This window comes from Dermacentor variabilis, chromosome 6 (genome assembly GCF_050947875.1).
Source record: "Dermacentor variabilis isolate Ectoservices chromosome 6, ASM5094787v1, whole genome shotgun sequence".
NCBI classification, from domain to species: Eukaryota; Metazoa; Arthropoda; class Arachnida; order Ixodida; family Ixodidae; genus Dermacentor; species Dermacentor variabilis.
In genome coordinates, this window is record NC_134573.1 from 117,442,652 (window position 1) to 117,467,615 (window position 24,964).

The following is a 24,964-nucleotide window of genomic DNA, read 5'->3' on the forward strand; positions in this document are numbered from 1 at the left end:
CCTACCAACACATCAGCACGAGTAGCTATAAAGCCCTGCTATGTCATATAAAAGACTTAGGATTGTGTGACAAACTGACTGGGTGACAGAATGCATTGTATGGTGTTCATGTATGCAACAGTGTGTGATTGTATGGACCTAACAGATTGTGTGACATTGCTGACACATACCCTTACGTTTCTATTCTTTCTTTTGTCTCCTCTTTGGTACCCTACTCCAGTACAGGGTAGAACTCAAGCTAACCTCCTGTCTTTACTTTTCTCACTCTTGTGCCTTGGTTTAGTGCAGACATAGTGCAAGGAAAGCAGCATCAACCTTAATTTGCCAGATGCGTTACAAGACAGAAAGGTGTTTATTTTGTACAGATGGAACATGTTTTGAAGCTAGAGGTTGTGCTGGCTAGAAGCCAGACTGCCTGCCCCGCCTTGAAGGTGGAACTGGTCCACCGCGCATGGGAGGTGTTGAGATGGCAATGTCCAGGTAGTCGCCGATCTGGAACCGGCAGGCATTGAGGGTCTTATTGTCGTCTGAGCCCTTCTGTCCTGAGCAGGTCGTACCAATGTCCCGCATGCGATAGCCCGGACCACGAACATCTGGGAACACCAGTGCAAAGTCAAAAAAGGTGCCCTTTCGCCGAGCATCTCGGTTCACTTCTTTGACAAGGCTGGTCAGCTCCTTCAAGGTAGCATCCATCCTGAAACCAAAGCATTCTTTGAGTTTGATGCAAGTAGGGACAATGAATGAACTGTGGCCATACCATTCAACAAATTGTTTGTTAAGCTCCACAACCTTATGACCCACTGGATGTGTTAGGTACTGTTCTGCTATTCCTCAGCACATGTTCCACAATGCCACAGACTCAATCTTTCGTAGGTTTAACAATATAATGCTGGAATAAATGCCATGCATTTCAAATAATATTTGCATGAATAAAACTTAAATACAACTGTTATGAATTGAGATAACGTGCAATGTTTACTTTTCCAATTACTGCTCCACTTGTTCATCTCAGCTGGAGTGGCGCTGATAGCAATGGCCTGACTATCGTTCCTTTTTTTTTTTCTTTACACAGTGCACTTATGGTAGCTCTCTGAAGCTGTGATTTGACAAAGGCGCCTGAGCACAACAATAGGGAGGTGAAGAAACAGCCAGGTTACATTACCGAGCACTGCTTTCCTCATTCTCCTCCAAAAGCCTGGGAAGGTTATTATGTGTGTGGCAAATGGCTGGCGTTGAGTGCAAGTGGTACCATTGCCTGAAGGTATCAACTGGGCATTCCTATCGTGGTGCATAATCTTGAGAATCCATACACAAAAGAAGCATTATGTTGTCAAGGGGGTACTTCGGACAGAAAGTCAGTGAAACCCTTCTAGTATACCCTTCTCAGAACACCTTTTCGTGTTCATGCAATGCACACTGTGGCCTGCTCATTGTTGGTGCACTTGAGCCACCAGCTCCTTACACTGGAGCATGTACGGGTGCCAGAATCAAATTACACAAGTTATGAAATTTCATGTAGCAGCTAGCAGCCAAGAGCAGATCAGGTGTGCGGGAAACCAGCTGGGTGGGGAAGTGCGAAAATGCTGAATGGCGAATCTAAACTGCGTGTTGGGAAGCTTGCGTTACTGTGTTTAGCGAATGCAGTGAAAGAAAGCCATCGGAGAGCACTATCACAAGCTATCCAGCGAGGCATAAATGCTGGCAGAGAACAATACAGGGCACGACGCAATGCATACTTTACGAAAGCACATTGTGAACCCTGATATAGTTGACAGGAACGCTGTTGACTCTATCGCAACTTTCAAAAGAGTTTTCAACTCTTCCGAGAGTCGTGGCCAATAGTTTGCAAAAGTAGTCGACATGCAATCACACGGTGCCTCGCAACGTCACTCAAATGAAGATGCTACTCGAAAGGTGTCACATGGCTAGCGAAAAGAAGCGAGCAGTAATTAGTGAGCTTGGATTTCCAGTTGTGTAAGAGACTCGGAGCCTCCACCTTTTGACATGCTGTGCCACAGGCATTAGAGGTAGAACTGTGGACACATTAAATCCCTTGCCCGCCTTTAGCCATTTAACATTGACACAGTGCTGTGAACGGAACATTTGTAACATTCTAAACTTGCATGTCTCAGTGCGCTTCAGACTGTAACAAACTTGACGGAGCCGGAATTGCCGCAAAATTGGAGAATGGAAGCAGTTTCAAACGGCGTATGTCCGTGGTTGAAGCGGCGCAAAGGCCACGTTCTCGCGATGCACAGATGTCGCAGCTTTCGAAACTCACCATGTGTAAATCTGCAGCTCGTTGCTGGGCACGTTGCCTCTGGAGTACTCGCTCATGGAATGATGCCTGGAGTTGTTGAGGAACACTCGTAGCAGCAACGGGCACGTCTGCACATAAAAGAAAACGGCAATGAACTCGAGAGACAAGTCGCACTACTCGCCTCGTTACATCAGAAACAGCGATTGGCCGGTGAGCCCATAAATTTGATTTTCGGGTGCTACGAGACGGTTTCCAAGCACTCATATGACCTTTCAGCGACATTACTAACTTTTTCTCGGTCAATTGGCTTCTCATTTTCATTCTTCTCTTCAACGACGGACTCCATACCGTAAACAATGGCGACTGCGCCGGTAACCTTGTTGCCTGCATTGAAACTTCGACGCGTTCATGACGCGTTTTACGAGCTGCTTCTTGCTTACTACTTACTTACTGCTTACTGCAGTAAACTACTTACTGCAGCGGAACATCGAAATTTTAAGCTAAATTTAATGCTTTATTTTAAACTTGAGAAGTCGTAATAAAAATGGAACGAATGTGCGGCCAGGCTGAAACAGCGCTTGCGCTCGCTTCATGTGCTTGAAAGGCATGGCGGTGTCCTGCGCGTCGTGAAGTCTATTTTTGTGCATTCTGAGCGCCTTTAGTTTTTCGAGCTCAATTAAGCATTGAAATAGCGAGGCTGTAAACATAGCTGCGCGTCTTGCTCGTACGCTTGCGTTTGTGCCTTCGCGTTGCGTTTTTCCCGGTTGTCTGTGCGTGCGCTGCTCTCTTCGGGTGCAGCTAGTCAACTGAGCCTCAACGACTGGTCAGCTGAGCGATTTGCGTTTACAAAGCCCGTCCCGACAGACGTCTCTGGAGGACAGCGCTTGCTCGCCACAAAGCCTCATCGTGCACTGTTGTATCCTGTCCGGATTGTGATGGAAACCGAAGTACAAAGAGCCGACGAACTCTTCGGCACCGAAGAAGACCCGCGAGATGCGAAAGCGGTCGTTCCTAATTTGGTAAGGCGTTGCATTTCGGGCTGCTTTTAACGCCTAACGTACGACTCGGTGTCGTTGATAATCTCACTGCGTCGCAAGTGTGTCCTTCCATGCGTATCCCTCGTTACTCAGCGGAGTGGATAAGAAGCTTTAGCTTGTGAACTCACGTTTACTGGCGGTCTTCGCCTGTCCTAAGCATATCGGCGACGTGACAGCCAATAATTCAGGTTTACTTAAATACGTCAATAGAGAGTGGTGGTTCACAAAGTGGTTTACCGCCCCCCCCCCCAAAAAAAAAAGACGCAACATAATATTTTCGACCATTTAACGGAGACAAGAACAGTAACTGGCAGTAGCACACTTCAGTTTTACTTCTATTACGATTATTTGGTTTCGAATTGATTAAGATGTCGCTTGGAAGCCCTGTGTTAGAAAACAGGGCACATTTTCATCCTTTTATTTGACTGTGTGGAAATAAATCTGTTAGTATCTTCCTGTATTGCTTTGGCTGGCCTACATGAGCTTCTTTGCACACATTGTGTTTTAATAAGCTCCTCGATAGTATATGAAACAGGTTATTTATTTAATTTATTTAAACATACCTTACAGAACCCAACTGGGACATTGACTAGGGGCGCGGGGGTGGGAGGGGGGGGGGGGCGATGCGTGAAATGTATACGTAGCAATCATGAGTGAAAACACCTAATGTAAACAAAGTAGATGTAAGCATAGTATCAGCTATTGATGTTAAAGGGAACAATTAACATAAATAGCAAATACATTTGTAAAAATACAGCTAGCATTTTAATAGTGAGCACGCAATTAAGATACCCTAACACTACAAGCAAGCCTATCATTGAAACACCCACATACACAACAATATCACCTGGCGCAAAATACACAACGGCATCAATGAGAAAGTAAGCTTGGTTAAACACTGGTAAACAGCCAGAAAAAGAAACAAAAGCAGATAAAGTATGACAGCCATCAAGTGAGCCTGCGCTATATGAAAGTTAAATTAGAACTGTGTGAGGAAGAACGGAAAGAAGCGGGTAGTACGATCTTATATTAATTTTTAGTTGAGAAATAATTGTTAAAATGATCACCGAATTAAGAGACAGTATGCTGAGACACCAATCTGGAAGGTCATTCCATAATCGGTTAGTTCGTGGTAGGGCCGATGAGTTAAAAACATCAGTATTTCTGTAAATGCACGCAAAGCTAATGTTATTGTGTAATCTGTGTGATGACCAATTGGAAGGTTTAAGATGAACAGACGATGGCCTAGTACTGTGAACAAATTTGAAATTGTGATAATAGGGCAGTGTCATGACGTACAGGTAATGGCTGAAGTGAAAGATCTAGTTTAGTTTTTGTTATGCTTGATTTAAAGCTGTAGTTGCTTGAAATAAATGGACTGGCCCTGTTTGAATAGCCTCTAGCATATCAATTAAATAATGATATTGAGGGCACCAGATGGCACAAGCAAATTCAAGTTTAGGACAAACTGAAGTCAAATAGGCTGGTTTACGTATACTGGAAGGAGATTTACATAGGTTAATAGGTTACAACATAAAAGCATTAGCACAGATACAGATGTGTGAGGACCAAGAAAGATTTGAGCTTAGGTTAACACCTGGGTACCTATTTTCTGTGGCTGTAGTCACCATGTTGTTACCAATTTGATAAATATAGTCAAAAGCGCTTTCTGTTTACATTATTCACTCACGTGTAACATGTTTGCCAATGTCACTACCCTGTGGCATTGTGCAGTACATAACATGAGGGCAGCATTTAAAGAACAGCATGGCTTTCAGAAGTACAAAAATGAATGCTTGTGACTAGAATTGTAGAGGGAACCACAGCCAGAGCCACAGATAAGGTAAACAGTATGCAGTTCAATCCAAGAACCCTTTGTGTTTAGTTGATCGGTAATTACGCAAGGCTTCACTAAATAACTTTTCCCTTTCACCTTAGGTGTTACGTAAACACCCTGTGTTCTCGTATGTGATCTCCAATAGATGATTTACATTGATGTTATCGGGGCCGCTATCTCAGTGTACTCGCATGTCGAGAAGCTGTGTAATCAGTAAACATCATGGAAAAACAGGCATGTCTTGCACTAAGCAAAAACTCTATAACAATCCATAACACTGATAACTATGAGAAATACAGTCATTGTCGGAGATCAAAACAATGTATGCTTGATATGGCGCACTGACATCATTGTGGCTGCCATTTCTTAATATTAGCACAGTAAAAAGCTGTGTCATTGATGTCACCTGCAAACTATCTATCAAACTAGGTTGTATACATCAATGCCTTCGTTCAAGAAATACATAACATATTCCGTAGGTAGCTATGCTGTTGTGAACATCTCAGCCAAGTTTTGCTGTCATATACGGTGTGTGGAGCTCAGAAGTGGAACACGAAGTCACCTTTCCCATAAATGCTGTATTTTCAACAGAAAGCCCTGTCCTCACTCTCTTCTAGACACACTATTTCATCATTTCCTTAGACAGCTGCTATTGGCCAATGGCCACAGTATCTACGCCATGAAGCTGCCGTCGGCTACATTGTGTAGATACGCGGCTGCTGCGGGGTGACGCCATGAGTCCACTGGCTAAGCACACTGCAGCTCGCTGAGGACAACCGTGTTTGGCTTATGTATAGCGCGTTGTAAGCACCAAAGGCGGAAGTTGTGGCATCTACGTTAACATCCAAAAAGAAATTAGAAACTGTGCGCCACAGGGACATTCAAAAGGTGGAGCATTGTGGGCATGCCCCACTGGGCCGTAGCCTTCGCATTGCGAGGCATTGAAGAAGGAATGGGAGCACAGCGGAGGTCGTGTTTGATTTCCAATAACTCTGCTTCTGCTAAATGCGTTGATGTAGTTTTTGTAGCACAGTATTTTTGAAATAGCCTATTTTCACTTCAAATACCTTTCTCCACTTCCATAAGAAGTGGTTCAGGGATTCTTTTAGTAAATGAGGCACTAAAGCATTGGCCGAAATTGTCTAAACTGATATTTTTTATAAGCATATATTTATTAAATGTTAAAATCTGCAAGAAACATGTTACGTTTACTTCTTTCATCAGATAATTTGTCATATCTTTGTTATAGTAATGAGGTTTGATTCTACTACAAGTATACAAATGACTAGCTACAACTTCTTGAACATGAATATAAAGAATTACAAATTGATTGCACACATGATGAAATCAATTGCTCACAGCAAATTATGTTTCCATGAATGAAGTGTGTCTTCATGAAAACTGTGCAATGTGTGCGTTTTCCTTTTTTTGCATTGTGCACAAAGGACACAAGCCCAGAGGATTTGCCAAAGCAGCAGGAAGACCCTGCCGCTGATGATAGCTGCCCAGCTGGGTGCATCACAGTGCCTTCAGAAGCTGAAGTCGTAGCCAATGGAGAGCTTGAGCCCTCTCGCCCTGACTCTCCTACCGCCGAGATTTCGGAACCCACAGAGACCATTGCCGCTGAAGAGAGGCCCGAGTCCCCTGCTTCTGAAGACGAACCAGTACCTCCTATTGTCTTCGAGAGGGACCCCGATGTCATAAAGCTCATGGACTCGTTCGGTGGCAAGGCGAAGGAGATGAAGGCAGCCATAATGGAGACACTGAACAGCAGGCTAGCGTGTGGAGACAGCTCGAACAAGGCTACTGCGTCGTCGTTCGAGGAAGAGGCAGCCAATAAATTAAGTTTGCTCAAACAGGTGCGTTGGGTGCCATAGTATGTTTCCCCCTTTCAGCTCACTCTACTAGTCTCTTGTGTAGGGTGCATGGAGAATGAGAGTAACTTGCAGAGGCAACCTCTTGGGAAAGTCAAATGTTGGACAAGTTGCCATTTCATACCGTAGCGAAATGGTGTGACATACAAAGGACAAAGAAAGGACCTAATCATACAGTCACTTCTAAACTGTTGAAAACATAGGGCCTCATGATTAGTGTGTTAAACACACTAATCATACAAAGTTAGACGAGTAAAAAGGCATTCTTCTTTTTCTTATTTCATTGTAGGTACATTCATAATGTATTACGGAACAGCCCAAGCAAGGCTATTTGTCAGTCAATAAAGCAGTCTGTTATGTGTTATCATTATTATTGTTATTATTACTATTATTTCATGCAGGTTATTCAGAAGAACGCAGTGGAAGCCGCGCAGACGTCTAAGTCCGTCGAACAGACAAGCACTCCTCCGTCCTCGTCATCTCCCGTACCACGAAAAGAGTCCTGTGTTGCAGCAGCGCGCAAGAGTCCGTCCCCTATGCCAGAGACTGTTCGGTCTGAGAAGTCGCCGTCCCCTGCCACTGTGTCGCCCAAGTGCTGCACACCGCCCGATACCATTGCGCATTGCGACAAGAAGGTGGCGCAGTCGACCGCAACCACAGAGAACGCTGTGAGTGGTTAAAATTATGGTGCCAATTTGAAACTTTGTTCTCCACTTTATTCTACAGTGATTGCTGTCAAAGGTCCGTTTTCCAGTTTGCATGGTGTCTATTGGCAGTATCGTTGCCTAACGTCATGTTTCTTCTGCAGCAGCCACTGGAAAAGAAAATTCGCTTTCCACTTAGTACTATACTCGAGTCTACAATGTGAGAGCCTTTGTGCTTATCCATGTTGTCATAGTTCTGAAATTGTCACTCTTGTCGATGGGCCAGGTACTGTAGTTTTGATTGACACTAAAAAAGGCTTTCCTTTTAATGGACCTCTAAAACGTTACTGGCCTCTGATGACTGTGACTATGATTAACAACTAGGAGAAGAGAGTGAGTCAGTTTGTAGTAGGATAAAAGCGTGGCAGTTTGGGCGAGTTGGTATGTCATAACTGTTTAAGGCTAGTAGCGCCGCTCAGGACGAGCAAAAAAGGAAAGAGGTAGGGGTAATCAAAGGGAGCGCTCCCTTTGATTACCCCTACCTCTTTCCTTTTTTGCTCGTCCTGAGCGGCGCTACTAGCCTTAAACAGTTGTACTAGGATGTTTTGCAACATAGATGAGCTATGGTACACTTAAATGTTGCGTATAGTAGTGCAGAGTAGTTGTCAACTCCAGACGGTGACTGTCTTGCTGAATCGTATCGCACAAGTAGAACACTATGGGGTACTTCAGACAACTTGGGTAAAAGGAAACATATAATTGTTACATTGCAATTACATTACATTACAATTGTTATGCACTGCCCCGAAGGGCGAAATGTAAGCATCACATTAGTTACGGTGCCTTTGGACTGCATTTCATTGTTCCACCCTCCCATTCTGCATTGTCCTGTGCGGGCGAGCATTTTCAGAAAAATTTAGCTTCATTGATGTTGGGTGGAAAACAGTTATTTTTACCACTCCATGTTGACCTATGTTGCAAGCCTTAATGAAACGGAAACCTGTGCAAACGTTTATGTAGTGCTTGACAATACTGAACCTGTGTATCTGTAATATAGCCAAAGGACGAGACAACATTATATTGCACACTGTGTGGTGTAAAGGGAGCACGTGGTGGTGTTTTAGCATGCCTCATAGCTCTCGCTGCTCTGCCAGTCGATATTGAGCTGGAGTATAGATGTCGTTCCCGCAGAGTTTAACCTTAACGTCCTCGCAAGCGTCTAAGCAGGGATTACTAAAGTTCAAATGTCACTTGATGTGTTTGCTAAATAGTTCTGCTGTTAAAGAATATGACTCCATGAAACTTTGATCTTAAGGATACTTGAGTCTGAAGTGTGAAACACCTGCTTACTTTGGTGCCCCTTACACATGCTCCCTTTATTTTGCATATTTGGAACATGAGCACCATCAGCTTACCTTTGGTGTTCCAACTTTGTTGAGCTTGCATGTTGGAGCTTCTTTTCTATGTAAAGGCATGCAGCAAAATTTCAGACAGCATTAAAAAAGCCTTGTTTCTTGTTAGTGTAGATACAGATCAGCCTCTGCCTCAAAATTTTGTGTTTTAAACACAAGTGAACGTGTTGCAAAAAGCTTGCAAAAGTAAGCACTTTTGGTGCGGAAACTCATAGAAATGGCTCCATTACTGCTTACCAGAAGTGACGCACAACTGATAGCATTGAGAAACAGCCCCTCCCCAGGCATAAGGGTGTGACGGTGAGATCAGCATGCGTGCATGGTTGTGGGATCTCCATTGTGGGATCTCCGAACACACATCGTTTACCATGAGATGTATGTTCCATCTGCTATGGTGCCATTCAGAGCCTTGTAACCAGGTGATTATACTAGCTCTGTGTCTTCGTCAAAGTGATGTCAAAGTGATTGTATAGACTTCTCATAACAAACTTAGCTGAAGTGAAACTTTGTTACAGTTGACTTTTCATCCCTGCATAATTATGACAAACTATTGGGAAAATTTTGTTCCAATATATTTATGTGAAAGATGATGTGGCTTAAAAAACTACAGGATGAATAATTTGCTCTTATATAATAATACTATGAATGCCATGTGACTGCAGATAATACATACTTCCATTTAATTCTATACGAGAGCCAAGCAGTAAATTCAATTTTGGCACTAAAGAAAATGCACGGCAAAATTCTGCATCTGTGGAAGTGCAAAATTTTACCATCAATAATCCAGTCATCTAGCTGGAAGATTGGTTTATACGTGTCTCCCTTCTCGACCCGACACCCAATATTTCAACAACGCTGCCCAAAGAGCCTCTGCTAGCATCAGCTAACAGCATTTAGGGCTTTCTGTTTGTTTCACACATTGCAGGTGTACTTGCGTGGTGCAAAGTGTAGTGATGTTGGTGACGTCGCTATTGCTTTTAGACCCAGCCAAGGAGCCCGTGCTGTGGTGGCATGAGACGATCGCCACTCCGCAAACTCGGTGCTCAAGAGGCCAACAGCACCGCTGCTGCAAAACGGAAAGGCGAGCGTGCCGTCGGTAAGCTGGGGCTACTTGGGTGCTCGTTTTTACTGTTGAATCAAGGGCAGCACGTGCAAGAAGTGGTTTTCAGTGTGGTGCATGCATACTGCAAGTTTCAGATTGAGTTGTAACTGGTCAATTTGGCCAAACTTAATTTACCGAACTATCTACATTACTCCATTTCATAGTTAGCAGGCAATGCCGCGGAAGCTACATAAGCAGTGCGATCATAGGTGTCTCACTCCGTACATTTTTGAGTGCAGTTGTTCCAAATCGGCGATGCTTTCTGCGAAATAACTACTCTGTGTATATTGTGACTGCAACTTGTGGTTGTAAGGATATACTAATGAAATATTTGTATGTCTTTGTGCTTCCCATTATGCAACTTACAATACTTTGGTTGTGAATGCAGGCTGTACACTGTGGCCAATGGCCACAGAAACGTAATCCTGCACTCGTTCGGTGTTTATGAACGAGACCTTGAGGCTGGGTTTCAGTACAGAAGGGCATAACTTGTTTATAATATAGTCGGGAACCTCAAATTGAAGTTCCATGGCTTGGGACTTGATCTCAGGGAGATACAGTTGCAAGCTCTCAGTGAAATGAAGCTTTCAATGAAATTGTTGAGGAAGCACATTAGCAGCAACGCATGTGTACTTCTAATCGCTAACGTGGCTCTGAAGTTGGGGGGGGGGGGAGGGGGCGTCTTGTATCTCACAGGGGTACCGACCACTGCGGGTTCGAGCTTAGTGAGCCATGGGGCAGTGGGAACCGTCGCATCTCATAACCTAAATCGCCGCCGTGTACGCGCTCAGGCTGAAAAAAGGCGGGGGGGGGGGGGGGGGCAAGCATTATGTGTGCAGGAAAACACAGTATTTCCCCAAGTTAGAGGAAACCGTCTGTCTCCGGCAACACCAAACACTGCACAAACACCCAGTCCCGGGCCGGCGCGGGAATCAAAGGGCTCCTGTGCAAAAAAAAAAAAAAAAAAAATTGGACATTTTTGTGGACCGAGAACTGTCAGATAAAAACAAAGAAATCATGGACAGCTTTGTCTTTCATATCAAGTCTAGGGATGCAGTTTCCCGAAATTTTTGAGTGGGATGAAAAAAACAGGTTTACTCTTTCTTCCAGGAAATTTTGGAGAAACTTGAAACTCCACTAAAAATAGCTCGTATTTATTATTCAAGCAATAAAAAATAATTATCCTTAAATACATGTGATATTCGCGCAGACAAAGTGACGGCAATCGAATGAACGCCTTCTTTCTTTCTACGAAAGATTGCTAATCTGACAACTCAGGAAAAGTCACTCGGTGCTCGAGTCGCTCTCACTGGACACACTCGCATTAGAATCGATTGCGGCTGCTTCCACATTCAAATTTGGTTGTATGAAGTTGCGTTTTCAAACATGTTTGCTTGTGAGCCTGTTGCAAAGCTTGTTAAGAACATTTGCAAACAAAGAGCAGTCTCGTTCAAAACTGGTAAATTTCGATGGTATCTGCAGCAGCCTAGATGCTATAGGTGTCAATGACTGATCAGTGCAAAGGCCTTGCCACGAGGTTGATATTTCCATGTGCCTTGCAAAGTCCCAGATACTGTTCTGGACCAAACTACAGGGGGTGTCCTGTATTCCACTACATTTGAAAGCTGCACTACGTTTTCAAAATGAAACTGAAAGCATGTAATGAAAACACTTGAAAACTGTACTGCCATTTCTGTGTTGTTATCATTGCTTCTATAATTGTATGCTGCACAGCAGAGAATGGGATGTATAACTGTAGAGCGGAAGTTCTAATGGTTTCTTATTATTTTATTTTTTTCATTATTTCTGTGCTGAAAAAAAAGTGTTCTTTCCAAATCTTTCCAGTTTCTAAAGATCTAACAGTAAAGTGGGGGTACGGGTTATATGCGAATTTCAGCTTGATGTGTGGCTTCAGGGCAATGCACGCCATGCTGCCATGAAGCCCCGTCTCAAGGCAAAGTTCTCCACCATTAAAAAGTTTCGTTATCTCCTAGGGAATCCTACCTTTTCCTCGCCTCTGTGTGTTGAAGCTCCCTTTTATGGTCGCCCATTCTCCTCCGCTTTATGGGTCGCCATTCTGCGTTTAGTAGTTAGTGGCGCTCCCTCAGTCTGCGTGAAGTGCTTCGTGATGCACTGGGGAGCCAAATCACCATAGAGATTTCTGGCTCGGTCGCATTTGCTCTGTTGCCGTTGCCAACGCAAGGGCTTCTCCATCCACGCTGTTAGCCGCTGTCATGTGACTGCTAGCTGCGAAGTGATCCGATTCACGTCATATATCATGTGACTGATCTATCCGCAATAACGTCCGGCATGTGAATCCAGCTTTGTCAGCATTGCTGAAAAATGGGGGGACAGAGCTGCTGGCTGATGATGCGACGTATCAAGTTGTGCATCTGCAAATGGAGACTGTTTTTGCAAAGATTTGAGCAGTATTGTGTGCAATTACTTCCGCGGGATATACGCGAGGATATTTTTTCTTTCTTTCCGGGCTGTTGTAATGGGAGGTGGGGATTATATGCGGTGGCAGGTTATATGCGCAAAAAAAAACGCTTGATCTATTTGTTTTCTAATAATTCTATTAATTCAGGACTTGTAGTTCCATGCCTGTAGTTCCTGCCTATTTCCATGATGTCGTATTTTTCACCTGCTGATCTTGCGTTGCAGTTCTCTCTAAACTTGCAGGTCATTTATTCATTGCAATGTGCACTGATTAACAAGAAATGTCGATCACATCATTAATCTGTTATCATCCATTAGTCACCATATTAAAGTCATACGTGTTACCGAAACGGTACATGAAAGTGGCAGAGATTTATTCAAGTTTTCCCTCTTAAGTTTCGTTATAATATTGTCCTTGAAGCAAGTGTTCATGGTGGTGCAGCCACTTCCATGCCAAATTGCCTTGAATATCACGTATGATGACCTAGCGTTAAATCTTGCCAATTGTAAATCTGTGTGTACTGTACTTCATGAACCTCATCTTTTTCATAACAAAAATTTTGTTGCAGGTATTTATCGCTCATCGTCAATATCAGCTACTCAGTTCTGTCAGTTCTGCTTAGATTTAGGTGATACACTGTGCAATTTGTTATTAGAAGGGAATTGAGTCATCATTTCAAGAGACATCAACATTAAGCTTCTTGACCGTGAGTGCACACGTTACAGGTGATGTCGAAAACATGGCATCTGTGACGTGTTTCTGGCTCTTACAATTGCTTCCAATGCTTGCAGCCATCAAAACCATAGCCTTTGAGATCTGTTTTTGTTACCCAGAGAGAGCAGTCGCTGGTGCATGGAATTGAACACCACCTATTGAATACAACTGTTGCACTGTTGTACACAAGAACATGCGCTCTCATGTGGTTTATGGCTACGGTCATGAGCCCCTCATATACATGCCACCTTATCCTTCAGTTCATGGAGATGCCACTATCATAGACCACATATCAAGATATCTCATTACTTCCCCTGACGCTGGTGTTGTCGAGGTGCCTGTTACCAACCATTACCCTACATTTGCACATGAAATGTTCTTTAGTGAGTAAAACAGGAATAGGTACTTCAGGAGCTGCTTCACTAATTTGCTTTTTCATTGTCGAGGAGCGGGAGGAATGGAACAACATTTATATTTCAATTTTTGCTTACTTCATCGGTCACCAGGTAGAAGCTTAACTGCTTTAAATTTGCACCAGACATTCAACTACAGTAGCCCAGATGCTTTTTCTTTGAGGTTGTTTGGAGGCTTTGTAGAAAAAAAGAAACTGCAACTAAATGTGTCCTAGTTCACCGTTTTTATTGGGAGTAGTGGGACATACATTGGAGCAATGGGATGGATGCATCCAGCCATAAAACATAGCTCAGCCTTATGTGTGGGCAAGTCAACACGGAATGAAAACAACGACCTCAGTCTTTGGTTTCCCCTGTCACTTATCACTCTTGCAGCCTTGGCACAATGTATTTGCTTTACGCTGAACATAGGTCCAGACAGGTGGGTAAGAAGAATGCTCATGTTTCTGTTCCTTTCATGACCACCATTATATCCATGCCATCAGCACTCTTGGCGTTGCTTTTTTGAAAGATGACTGATCTTTTGCCAAAAAATTGTGCAAGCACAATTGCCGAAAATTAAGTGTTCTTTTAACCTTCACATGGGCACCTTGAAACTCGTTTGCTTCGTGCTGTGTGGTCGTCGACGGTGGCCGAGCTTGCTGCGATCGACCTAGCAGCTGATCTCCTGCTTCAACAGCGCAGTGTTGTTTCTGCCGCGATCCTTTCGGACTCGCGCGCGGCACTGTGTATGCTGGAGAAGGATTACCTTGGACCTCCATTGGTGCAGCGCGTCGGCTCAAAGCTCCGCCATCTCGTCAGCCAGGGCTGCGATTTGGCGTTGCAATGGGTTCCAGCGCACATCGGCCTGCAAGGGAACGAAGCCGCGGACGCTCTCGCAAAGCAGGCTCACTCCCTGCGCTTCCCCCTCGCTACCTCGGTCAGCGGCTTCGACGTGGCCAAAGCAACCATTCTGCGAACGCTCCGTGCGCAGCACCCGGACCAGCGCGTCGCCGCGGGTGCGTCACTTCGGCTCCTCCCCCGCGTGGGCTTCTCCCGGGCGGACCGCTCTTTCCTGCTTCGCCTGCGCGTCGGCTGCTACAGGACGGCTGCTAGAACGCACAGGCTGCAGGGAATTGGCGACCCCGCGTGCAGCAACTGCGCCGATACGGAGACGCTCGACCACTTGCTACTTCGCTGCCCTGCCTTCGATGCGGAGCGCACGGACTTGTGTACAGTCTATCGGCGACTGGGACTGACTTACGATACGGCGACCGCGCTGCTATTCCCTGCAGCCCACTCGTCCATCGTGAAGCATGCTCTCTCAGCACTGCTAGACTACTGCAATGCGACGCACTTGAGAGCGCGGCTGTGAGCCCCGCACTCACATTCTTTTTTTCCCCCTTCCCACGTTCGTCCAGTCTTTCTCTCCTTCATCCTTTTCTTCCCATTCCCCCTTCCCCGTGCAGTGCTGTTGAGGTGTCCTCCTGTGAGAGACAGTTACGGCGCTGCACTCATCTCTTCCGTTTCCTTTCCAAAAATCACTTCACACACACACACGCTGGGGGGGGGGGGGGAGGGCTCTGCAGCTCATTGTTAGGGAGGAATAAATTGCACTTCAGCTTGGTTTATTCCGAAATCAAGTAAACGGACTTATCACTCTATGTGCTAGCTCTATCTTAAATGCCTTTCTCTGCCACGATTCTTGGGCCAGTTCGTTTATCCTGCAGTATACAGGTTTATATAACATAATTGTGCTTTAAAATGGCTTTAGGAGTGAGCTATAAACAAGCAATAAGTAGCCAATTATAGCGGGTAAATGTGTGATTAATGTAACCAAAATGTGCAGCACAGTTAACCATTTGAGGGTAGATTTTTTTTCACCATATGCGACCTCCCAGGGTCGATTTTTTTATTGCAGATTCCAATTCTTCGTAGGGAGTTATTTCGAAAAAAATTTACCGGAAATTTTCTAGGGTGATCATAAAGTGAGAAAAAAATATTTTGTGTTGGTATATATGTACTCTTCATTCATGAATACTAACAAAATAAAAAAGAAAATAAACTTATAAGAATTGAAAATTTGATGCATTGTTATAGTTCAAGGCTTTGAAAAACGAACACGAGAATATTTCGCAAGGCTGAAATGTTCCTGCTCTTAGACTAATATGTACATCCATAGCGTAATCGAACCGCGTAGGTGCGCGCACTCAAGAAAACTGTGGTTGTGTGCCCATCAAAAAAGCAACACATGTGACCAACTTCCGCTGATCTTCACCTTATCGCCAACCAGAGGCAATTAGTTTTTGCGAGTCTCAAAAAAGAAAAAAGAAAGCAACGAAAACTCATGCACGGCGGCATCCTTCCTATGCACACCCCCATGAGCACTAAATGAGCGAGAAACAAGCGGTCGCCCTTTGAGCGATTAGTAACGAGATAGCCATCAGTTTTGCAAGCGCAAGGAGCCAAAACCGCCCGCGGAACAAAACCCAAACTGCCACCCGCCCGCGCGCACGCCAATGCGCGAAGGGTATTATATAGACGCGTGGGAGCAAACTAGCACTAAAACAAACCATGCAACTAAAACCGAGAGAGGGAGGCACATGAAAAAAATTCCCTGTATTCCCACATAGTGGCAGCACATGACAGAAAAGAAAAAGTTAGGAAATTGACACACTTTTTAAACATACAGACGGCACCCTAAATATACGGCATCGACCATTTTGCACTTTCTTCGCGGCGCCATATATTTACGTCATTGACCCCCAAAGGGTTAAGGCTGGGTGGCACAGGTGTCTTGCTCCTCCCTGTATTGTGTGATCCCATTCCACTTAAGTACACAGGACAGGGCGAAATCACTTTTCATATGGAAGAACCATTGAATAAGCTTAAGGGCACAGTGGCAGAAAACACGCAAGAGATGCAAGTCTCAAAGATTACTGTTCATTTGCACATCTGCCCTGCTGTTTTGACTTCAGAGAGGTCACCACAAAACTGCTAGTTACTTTATGTAGTCAAAAAGGCCATTTTTTTATTCACCCACCTATCTGCACAACGATGTAGCGACAGGTTACGATAGAAACCACGCACACACAGTGGCAGTATCTCTGACGTACTTCCGTAATGTGTAGCTCAAACAGTGTTTAAAACGTTTGCACTGTCCTTCTCCTTCAACCGTCCCACTCCTCCCATCTCTCCCTTAACGTTATTGAACAGTGTGACTGGTTTTCAAATAAGGAGCATGACAATGCCAAAATTGCTTACGTAATATGTCCGTTGCCATTGTCAATGCATTTACAGCTGCCATGTCATTAGCACCTTTCAAAAGTAAGTATTTTGCCACAGTTGAACCATTCTTGACCCTAAATCTTCTTAAATATCTACAGAAAAGGATAATTTATATAGCAGGGCAAAAAGGGCAACCATTCAATGTGAATTTCTTGGTTGCATAGGTTATTTTCTAAGGTTAGTTTATCATGTTCTAGGTCAGTCGGTGCTTTGTTTGGTACTGTTAAACTTTGATATAATGAACTTCAGTATAACAAAATTCTTGATGTAATGAAGCATTTCATTTTTTATATCCTATTGTCCATAGAACACCGTGTATTTTGAACCTCAATATAACTAAGTGTGTTTATACACAATTTCAATATAATGAAATTTCACTCTCACCGTGAAGAAATGCCAAGGCAATAAATTGAAACTGCCATGGGCACAGATGGTTTAGTGGTTGAATTACATGCATGCGTCTGCTTGCAAACGCACCTCTCAAAACGTATGCCAGGCGTCATACAGCAATCGCCGTGGCGGAGAAGCATGACAGCAAGACCGTCTTGCTGTCACGTGCCGTGTAAAGTCTAAGTACGATAAGATCCTACCAAAGCCTGCGTGCTTTGCGTATGCTGTGTGTGTGCTAGGAAATGTGTGCGAGGTTGAGCTGTAAAGGATGGTGACTTGGTGTGTGCCATCTTTGCACGTGTGCAAGGGAAAGCACACGAAGCATTCGCTCCCCTCTGCCTGCACTTTTCATTATAGCGTCGTCCCGCTGCGGGTGACATTATCAGCCATGGCAGCGGAGTGGATGCGAAAGCTTCACAGATTATGCTTCGTACCGCAGATAGAAGATGTCAACACGGCATGAAACTACTTTTGGTGGCCAACTTTCAAATTCAACAAAATGAATTTTTTTCTCATTAAAATTAGTTCTTTCTTCAATAGCTTGATAAGTCTGAAGTTTTTGTGGTTCCTTCTCTGTAAGAAATACATATCCCGCCAATGACTGTACTTATTGGAATAAAAGGTTGTATTCTATATAGTGAAACACATTGTCAAGTTTAGCTGTTTCGTTATATTGAGGTTTAGTATAACTGCATTTCAGTTTCTGGCTCCTGCACCCAGATGAAAATAGATTGAGCACAGGAGCTGGTTACCTAGGATATCTGCAAGTATGCTGTATGGTATTGCTTATGACTGCTCAGACAATAATACCATAGGTAACATTGTTGGTGTTGTATGCTTTTCTGATTTATTTTTACAGGTGATATTTCTATTGCAATATATTTTTTTCGAATTGCCACAGAACATTAAATATCAAGCCTAAACCATTCAGAAAAACACACCTTTGTAAGTTGCCACATATGTATAGCAACTCCAGTAAAAACTGTTGAGAATATTTATACATACACTATTTAAAAACATGTTTGAAACCTTCGCGGTGTTTGGTGAAAAAATGTTTTGCAGAAGAGCAGATTTTGAGAGTGACAATGCCTGGTTACGTGGTGTGCAAACGATTGTCTCTGAGCACGTGTGTCGAGTGCGAGTGGTTTACTAGGAAGGTTGTAATGGAACATCAACCTGGCTGTATTCCGTTATTGTTTGTGTGTGGATATGTTGTTATCAAGCATAAGTTGGGGTAGCTCATCTGTTGCTCGACATTTATTAAAAATAAAACGGACAGCAGGCCCTGGTAATATTTATAAATTTTGTTTGTGCTTTATGTAGAAGGGGTCGCATGCAATGCATGTGTATTAGCGTTTAGGTAAAGTAAATGTCTAGGCAAGAAGTTTTATGTCTAGTGGAGCAGTCTTGAGTTTGTGTTTTATCCGTCAGTGTTTACGTGTAGCAGATGTGCAAGTGGCAGCGATGCGAGTGGACTACTACAGATTTTTAGTAAATGTAACGCTCAGATACTTGTATTCTTCAACTTTCTTTTTCTTATTCATGTGCCATTAATGCGGTGTGAAAATTTGAATGTTTGTTTCTTGTTTGTGACAAGAAGCAGTACTGTTCCGTCAGAGTTAAGCTTCATGGACCAGGATGCACACCATTTTCATGTTTCTTCTAAACTAATGTTAAGACTACTTTGATACTCGCGGTGGGTTATCTTCCTATGCTATAACAGTCATCCATGAGTAACCAGATATGTGCATCAGTACGCACTTGTTGCGTGATACTATTTACATATAATAGGCAAAGAATCAGACTGAGAGGGCTTCCTTGGGGTGCATCAGAGGAAATATGTAATACAGTAGCACAAAGACAACACCGTTTATGTCCAGAAATTGCGTTATATTACTTAAGTATGATTTGGGACCTAATATTTGCAGCTTTTTTTAATGATTTGCCTTAAGAAATGCTATCAAATAAAATGCTTTGCTAAAGTCAACAAGTAGCAGATTGACTTGACCAGAAACGTCCAGTGTGAGAAGCTTTGTCGGGCAGTGCTACTATTAATTGTGCGTTTAGTTTGCAAACCTTCGTGAAAACCGTGTGTGAACTCTAAGAGTAGCTCTGGGTATTATGTTAGAAGAGTGACCTAATGCGGGATTTTATGCTCTAAAAGTTTGCAACATGAAGTTAAAAATATCGGGCAATATATATATATATATATTTTAATGAAGTGGTCTCCTTTCTTATGAACAGCAACCACACAAGCTACATGCCAATCATCCAGTACTGCTGCCCTGTTCATAAAAGGTCAGTCAAGATATGAGACACTGATTTGGCATACCGGTGTAGGAAGACATAGGGACATTTTCTAGGCCTCCGGGCGATTTCTCTTTCTCCTTTAATAGAAGGGCGAATAGACCTTATGGTGTTATTTCTGGGTGCATTGGAACAATGAAGCTTGGCTCTGCATGTCGTCATCAGTAAAAAAAACTGAATGGAAAATACTCATTCAATAAATTAGCGATATGCATAGGGTTAGTTACCAAAGTGCAGTTGTGATAATTTTTTTTTAGTATGGTTGCTTTCGCTGCCCATGTAATACTAAAAGTTTCCATACAAGTCTTAATAAATTAATGCAGTGTCAAGGAAGAGTGCTTTTTTTTGTGTGTGTGCAGCTGATGACACTTGTGACAGATTATTTCAAGACAACGAATATGCTCCGCATAGGTGGTCGTTCTCTTATTAGTGCATTTTAAATGATACGTGGAAAATATGTAGTGGTCACTGTTACAGTTTGCTGTGGCCACATTTATTACAAGTGGCGAAACGCCCTTGGTATACGAACCGTCCTTGCCTTGTCATCGTTCACTGCGATCGACGGCAGCACAGCTACAGATGTTCTGTATGTCTGTCCACCCACTGGTTTAAACTGCAAATGTGAATAGCTTGCGTAGGAATAAATGATTCAATGCACGATGAGACCATTTGCATACAATCTTTTTGTAGTGCACCAGCATCATTAGTGACAGAAAGTCAAGTTCCCAAAGTATGTCTAGGATGGATTAATCATGAGCACAAAAAAAAATCCTTTGTGATTTTTACTGAATGTGTAAAGCTAGTACTGTTGTCAGCAAGAGTGCGTGTGTACTGTACTAATTTATGGTCAGATATACCCTCATCATTGACACGTCATAATTACAGATTTCTGTGTTACAAAACCAGATGTAGTACTGAGCCGCCATCATCTATCATATGAGTTGGTTTAAGCAAGTTGCACGCAGGCATAAGTATGGGCTACCGTGTAATCCAGGGCTGGTATAAAGCAGTGATTTCTCTGACTTGATTCTGCGGCACTCTTATATACCGTTCATGACCATCAGATCCCGTTGGTAACGCTGGCAGAGCGCTGCTCTGACCACTGACAAAACGCGACAAGGAATGTCATTGAAATACAATTGTTAAGTTATCCCAGTTCAGGCATTGATGCACTCCACCAGTCAACCATAGGCAAGTTAAAAGCGCCTGCCATGGTAACCTTTCCGTAACTTCTGCTGTCATATGATCCAGCAACCTTGAAAGAAATCCTGGAGGCAATGACAAAGCGATATACTTCACTCACTGTGACAGTATGGCCCAGCAGTGTACTTCTAAAAAACAGGTGTTCATGATTGTCAGCGGTGAGGTGATGACAGTGTTTCTCAGTAGAACAGCATCATTTCCTCTCTGTGACTGTCCATCTAGCCTAAACATTGGCAGTATCCCACTATCAGCATGTCATCAGTGTCATCATGTAGCCATGTTTCAGTTACGTAACTGAAAGTATGCGTAAGTCTGTGATTGGAAACCTCCCATTTCCTTTGCTATGTCCCAGTTGATGTCCCCAAATTCTGTTGACCTGCTTTGCTTCATTATTTTACTGTTACCACAGCACAGGACCTTTCATGGCAAGTTCACTGCAAATTTTTGTCTGTATCATTATAGAATCATTATAGAATTCATTGCTTACAGGTGTCCATTGAGTCATTCAAAATGGAACTTAGTCATATTTGTTATTGAATAGGTGATTCGAAATATTATTTGTGCTATCTGCAGTTTGTTGTTTAATATTTTGATGTTTTTATTTTTTCTTGGCTGTATAGTTGTTCTTTGTATGGCTTTAGCTTTTTCTGAATACCTTGATGCTGTTAATCAGCCTTTTTTCATAATGCATGTATTAACAGGTCTAGCTTTCAGTCTTTTGACTGTGAGTTGTTCTTCTGTATTTATGCCTTCTTTGTAACATATATATTTATGTTTGCAAGAACAAAAATTGAAATTGAAGCTTATTTGACACAAATTGCGTGCTTTGCTCAGCTACTGTTGCATCGCTGACTTAAAAAAATTGGATAGAGCTCCTAATTGTACAGATTTATAGATTCTTCTTTTGTGGCTTCAGTGCTACTTAATATTCAGACCAGACACCTTCTCTGCAACTGTTGCATGTTACTGACACGTTCACATTCGGTTACTATGGCGAGGTGTGGAGATATCCAAATCTAATTTTCTCGCAGCACCTGGTGGTCCATTATAACTCCTATTTTAAGGGCAGCTAAAAACAAACAAAAAAGGCTGTTGCAGCTTCAAAAAGCCTTTGATGGGGCATCACTTGGGCTGTCGTATAGCTACAGCATGTAAGGCAGAATTTCAAAAGCTGACATTGTGTAATGCAGACTAACAATACATTGAAAACATCACTGCAGTGACATATTTCAGTTGCTTTTTTAGTGCCTGCAGTATTTAAAAGTATGCCATTCGTGATTGCCTTTTGTTATTCCGAGGGAGCCATCACTGGTATTTTGATTTGGCCACCACCTGTACAAAAGTATTAACATGTGGTCTTTGCTAGACTGTCATAGAAATGACCCAAATGTGTGAAAAAGCATTATAGCTTGAGCACAAAAATTCTAAAGCACTAACTCCCACTTTCTCCACTAGTGACCAGTCTTTTTCCACCAAGGAAGGGCAAATAGGCTTTTCAAAGAATAACCTCTTCTTGTGTTTGCAGAGAATGTGCTGAAAATCCTGGAGCCCCACGAAACAGCTGAGGAGAAGCTCGGCGCCCTGTTCCAGCACTACCTGGGCTTCCAGGAAGGCACCTGGCAGCTGCAGGCAGCTGTGCAGAAGGCCGAGCGGCAGGTGATTGTGTTTGCATTCCTCCCGTCAGCTCTCTGCTCCAGTGCGCAACAATAGCGAAGGAGTCCTGAAGAGGAATTGGTTAGAGCTGGAGTAGCAACACATACTAGGCGTTTTCAAAACAAGTGACGTTCTTTGGCTCTCTTGCCTGTTTTTATGGCTGGTGGGTGGTGGTCAAAGGCTGGATTTTCACCACTGATACAAAGGCACCAGTACAAAGGGTGCATTTTCTGGTGCAACCAAGTTGTAGACCATGTTCGTCAGTGGAAGCCAGCTGTTGTAGTTTTTTGACACGCACTTCATGTCCACCTATACTGACGCTACAGATGCACTGGTTAGCAGCTCTGTTATCTGCGGAATTACACAAAGACAGAACAAATGCTACCTAAATATGTTCAATGTAACAGATATATGCCTTCAAGGGTGTCATTCCTTTAACCCTTTAAGGGTCACTGCTGCATATGTATGGCAGCAGAAACAAATCCCAAGTGCTCATGACCCTACATGAACGGTGGCAGGTGAAAGCTTGGAAAAAAAGAAGTGCCTTTTTGGAACAAAGCACTATCTAGCATTGCTCAGGAGGTGCCGCAACCTATTGTGACTTCTAGAACAAATTCTTATTATGCTGCTGCTCCTCGTCTTCTGAAAACTGATTTTTTTTCTTTCCTCTGCGGTGGCTGCAACAGCGGTGGTTTGGGACTATTCCAGCTTCACCTAGTTCACAGCTGCATGCTCTGTAGTAACTGACGCTCGGACAGCAGATAAGCCAGTAAGAAAAGAACAGTTTATTTCGAGAGTGCTTCCTTTAAAGGGACCCTGAAACACTTTTGACGATTTTCTACAAGCATACTGAGTCGTTAGAGTAGGTCATTCTGATTATTAATTGACACATCTAAGTGCTCCACGTAAAGCGTGTAATTTATTATAAGGTTTTAAAAATGCACATCGCTACGGATCGCAGCACACTGCTCGGCGGAATTTTAAGCCGCCCCTACCCATATGACGGAAAGCACCCATAAGACGTCAGTGGGGCGAGCTATCCGATTGGCTGACCAGGGCGCGTGATAGATAATTTTTCCAACTTTATGGTAAACAAATGATCTTCGTAATAGTTGGAATGTTAGTTCATTTGTTTTTATAAAAAGAAAGTAACATAAAGAGAATGCGCAAGAACAATTTTTCAGTACACTTAAGCACTTCCGGCACACAGCAAGTGTCGTCTGCTTGTGTTACAACGTACTCCATTTTGACGAGAGCTCCGCGGTCAGAGTCAGTCTCAGTCTTTTCGCGCGCACTGTGATTTGACTTTGTTGCCTTGTGGACTGCAAACGTAGCGACTGGCAATATGTCAAGCTGCGACATCGTGTCCCTCTGCAAGGCAGCATACGAGCGAACTGGCTGCTGCGCATCGGACTGCCGCTATCCGATCGGCGCTAGGATTTGCGGGTTTGTGGCCGTCACTTTATACCGGAAGATTACTAACGCAATAGCGTTTCGCGAGTCCGGTATTAGGGCAAACGCAAGCGCAAGGGGACAGGGTCTGGCCGCTTGACTGCACCGTAACGAGATAAGCCATGAGGCGAGCAGAAGGGCAAATGTGAACGGTCTGCACGGTGTAGCCACCTGGTGGCACAGAGCTCAACCATACACAGTAGCAGCAACGAAGTGTACTTTGCTGCTGGTGTGTTTTTTTCGCAGGAGTGTAATCATCAACAAGTTGTTTTTAAGAGATGTTTAAAATGTTTTGCACTTGGTTAGAGCAATATTAGCGCTCTTTTTGGCTGGTTAAGCACTGCGCCAACAAGTGTCTCGACCGTGCAGACCGATCAGGCCGCTCACGTATGTCTACGCTGAAGTTCCTTCATCAGCTTGAGTTTATTTGCCTCCAGTCATTTGCCGAAATGACCAGCTTGCCTGTGGTTACAGGAATACCAAACACGTTCGGCGCTACCACAGAATGCTCGCAACGCACGCGGCTTCGATAGCTCTCACTTAGGGTCGACGGCCAAGCGGCTAGCGGAGAGGTCTCGTGCGGGCGGGCTTCAAAACCGGAAGTGTACGATGTGACGTCGCATCATGACGCAGAACCAGTGAAGGCAGAGCTTAGCCTCGCTCGCTCGGCGAACGAGTTGAGGAGGAAAAGCGTGGCTAGGGAAGAGGGTAACTTCTAATCGCTTCTAGCTCCATTAATACGTAACGCTTCACTTAAATTGTGGTGCGAATGTTCTACTTAAGCTGTACCCTATGCGTCTACAAAATTTGTCCGGACCGCTTCAGGGGCCCTTTAAGTAGATGAAGCGGCGCCCTTATCTGCACTCTAGGTAGTCAATACGATAACGGCGCAAACTTCTTTGCTTCGCTGATACCTCACCGCACGACGTCACTAATGCGATATCCCTTCCCACTGATCA

The 24,964-nt window shown here is 43.6% G+C and overlaps 2 protein-coding genes across 3 annotated transcripts in view; one reads left to right on the forward strand and one right to left on the reverse strand.

Annotated features, from left to right (window-relative positions):
• Positions 1–329: 329 nt before the first annotated feature.
• On the reverse strand, positions 330–2,681 carry Bin1 (histone deacetylase complex subunit SAP18). The gene is made up of 3 exons (XM_075695610.1): positions 2,550–2,681; positions 2,282–2,388; positions 330–694 (listed from the first exon to the last, which is right to left on the reverse strand). Exons 1-3 carry the CDS (start codon positions 2,604–2,606, stop codon positions 400–402), a joined length of 459 nt encoding a protein of 152 aa, XP_075551725.1. The 5' UTR covers positions 2,607–2,681; the 3' UTR covers positions 330–399.
• Positions 2,682–2,831: 150 nt separating this feature from the next.
• Positions 2,832–24,964, forward strand: part of LOC142585094 (uncharacterized) — a 52,165-nt gene continuing 30,032 nt past the window's right edge. Inside the window, exons 1-6 of one of the 2 annotated variants that reach the window (XM_075695605.1) lie at positions 2,832–3,279; positions 6,580–6,993; positions 7,410–7,676; positions 10,046–10,160; positions 19,635–19,688; positions 22,426–22,556. In XM_075695605.1, the coding sequence (XP_075551720.1) occupies positions 3,196–3,279; positions 6,580–6,993; positions 7,410–7,676; positions 10,046–10,160; positions 19,635–19,688; positions 22,426–22,556 (1,065 nt within the window). In that variant the 5' untranslated portion in view covers positions 2,832–3,195. The remainder of the gene's footprint in view (positions 3,280–6,579; positions 6,994–7,409; positions 7,677–10,045; positions 10,161–19,634; positions 19,689–22,425; positions 22,557–24,964) is intronic. The other variant, XM_075695606.1, reaches the window with a different exon arrangement.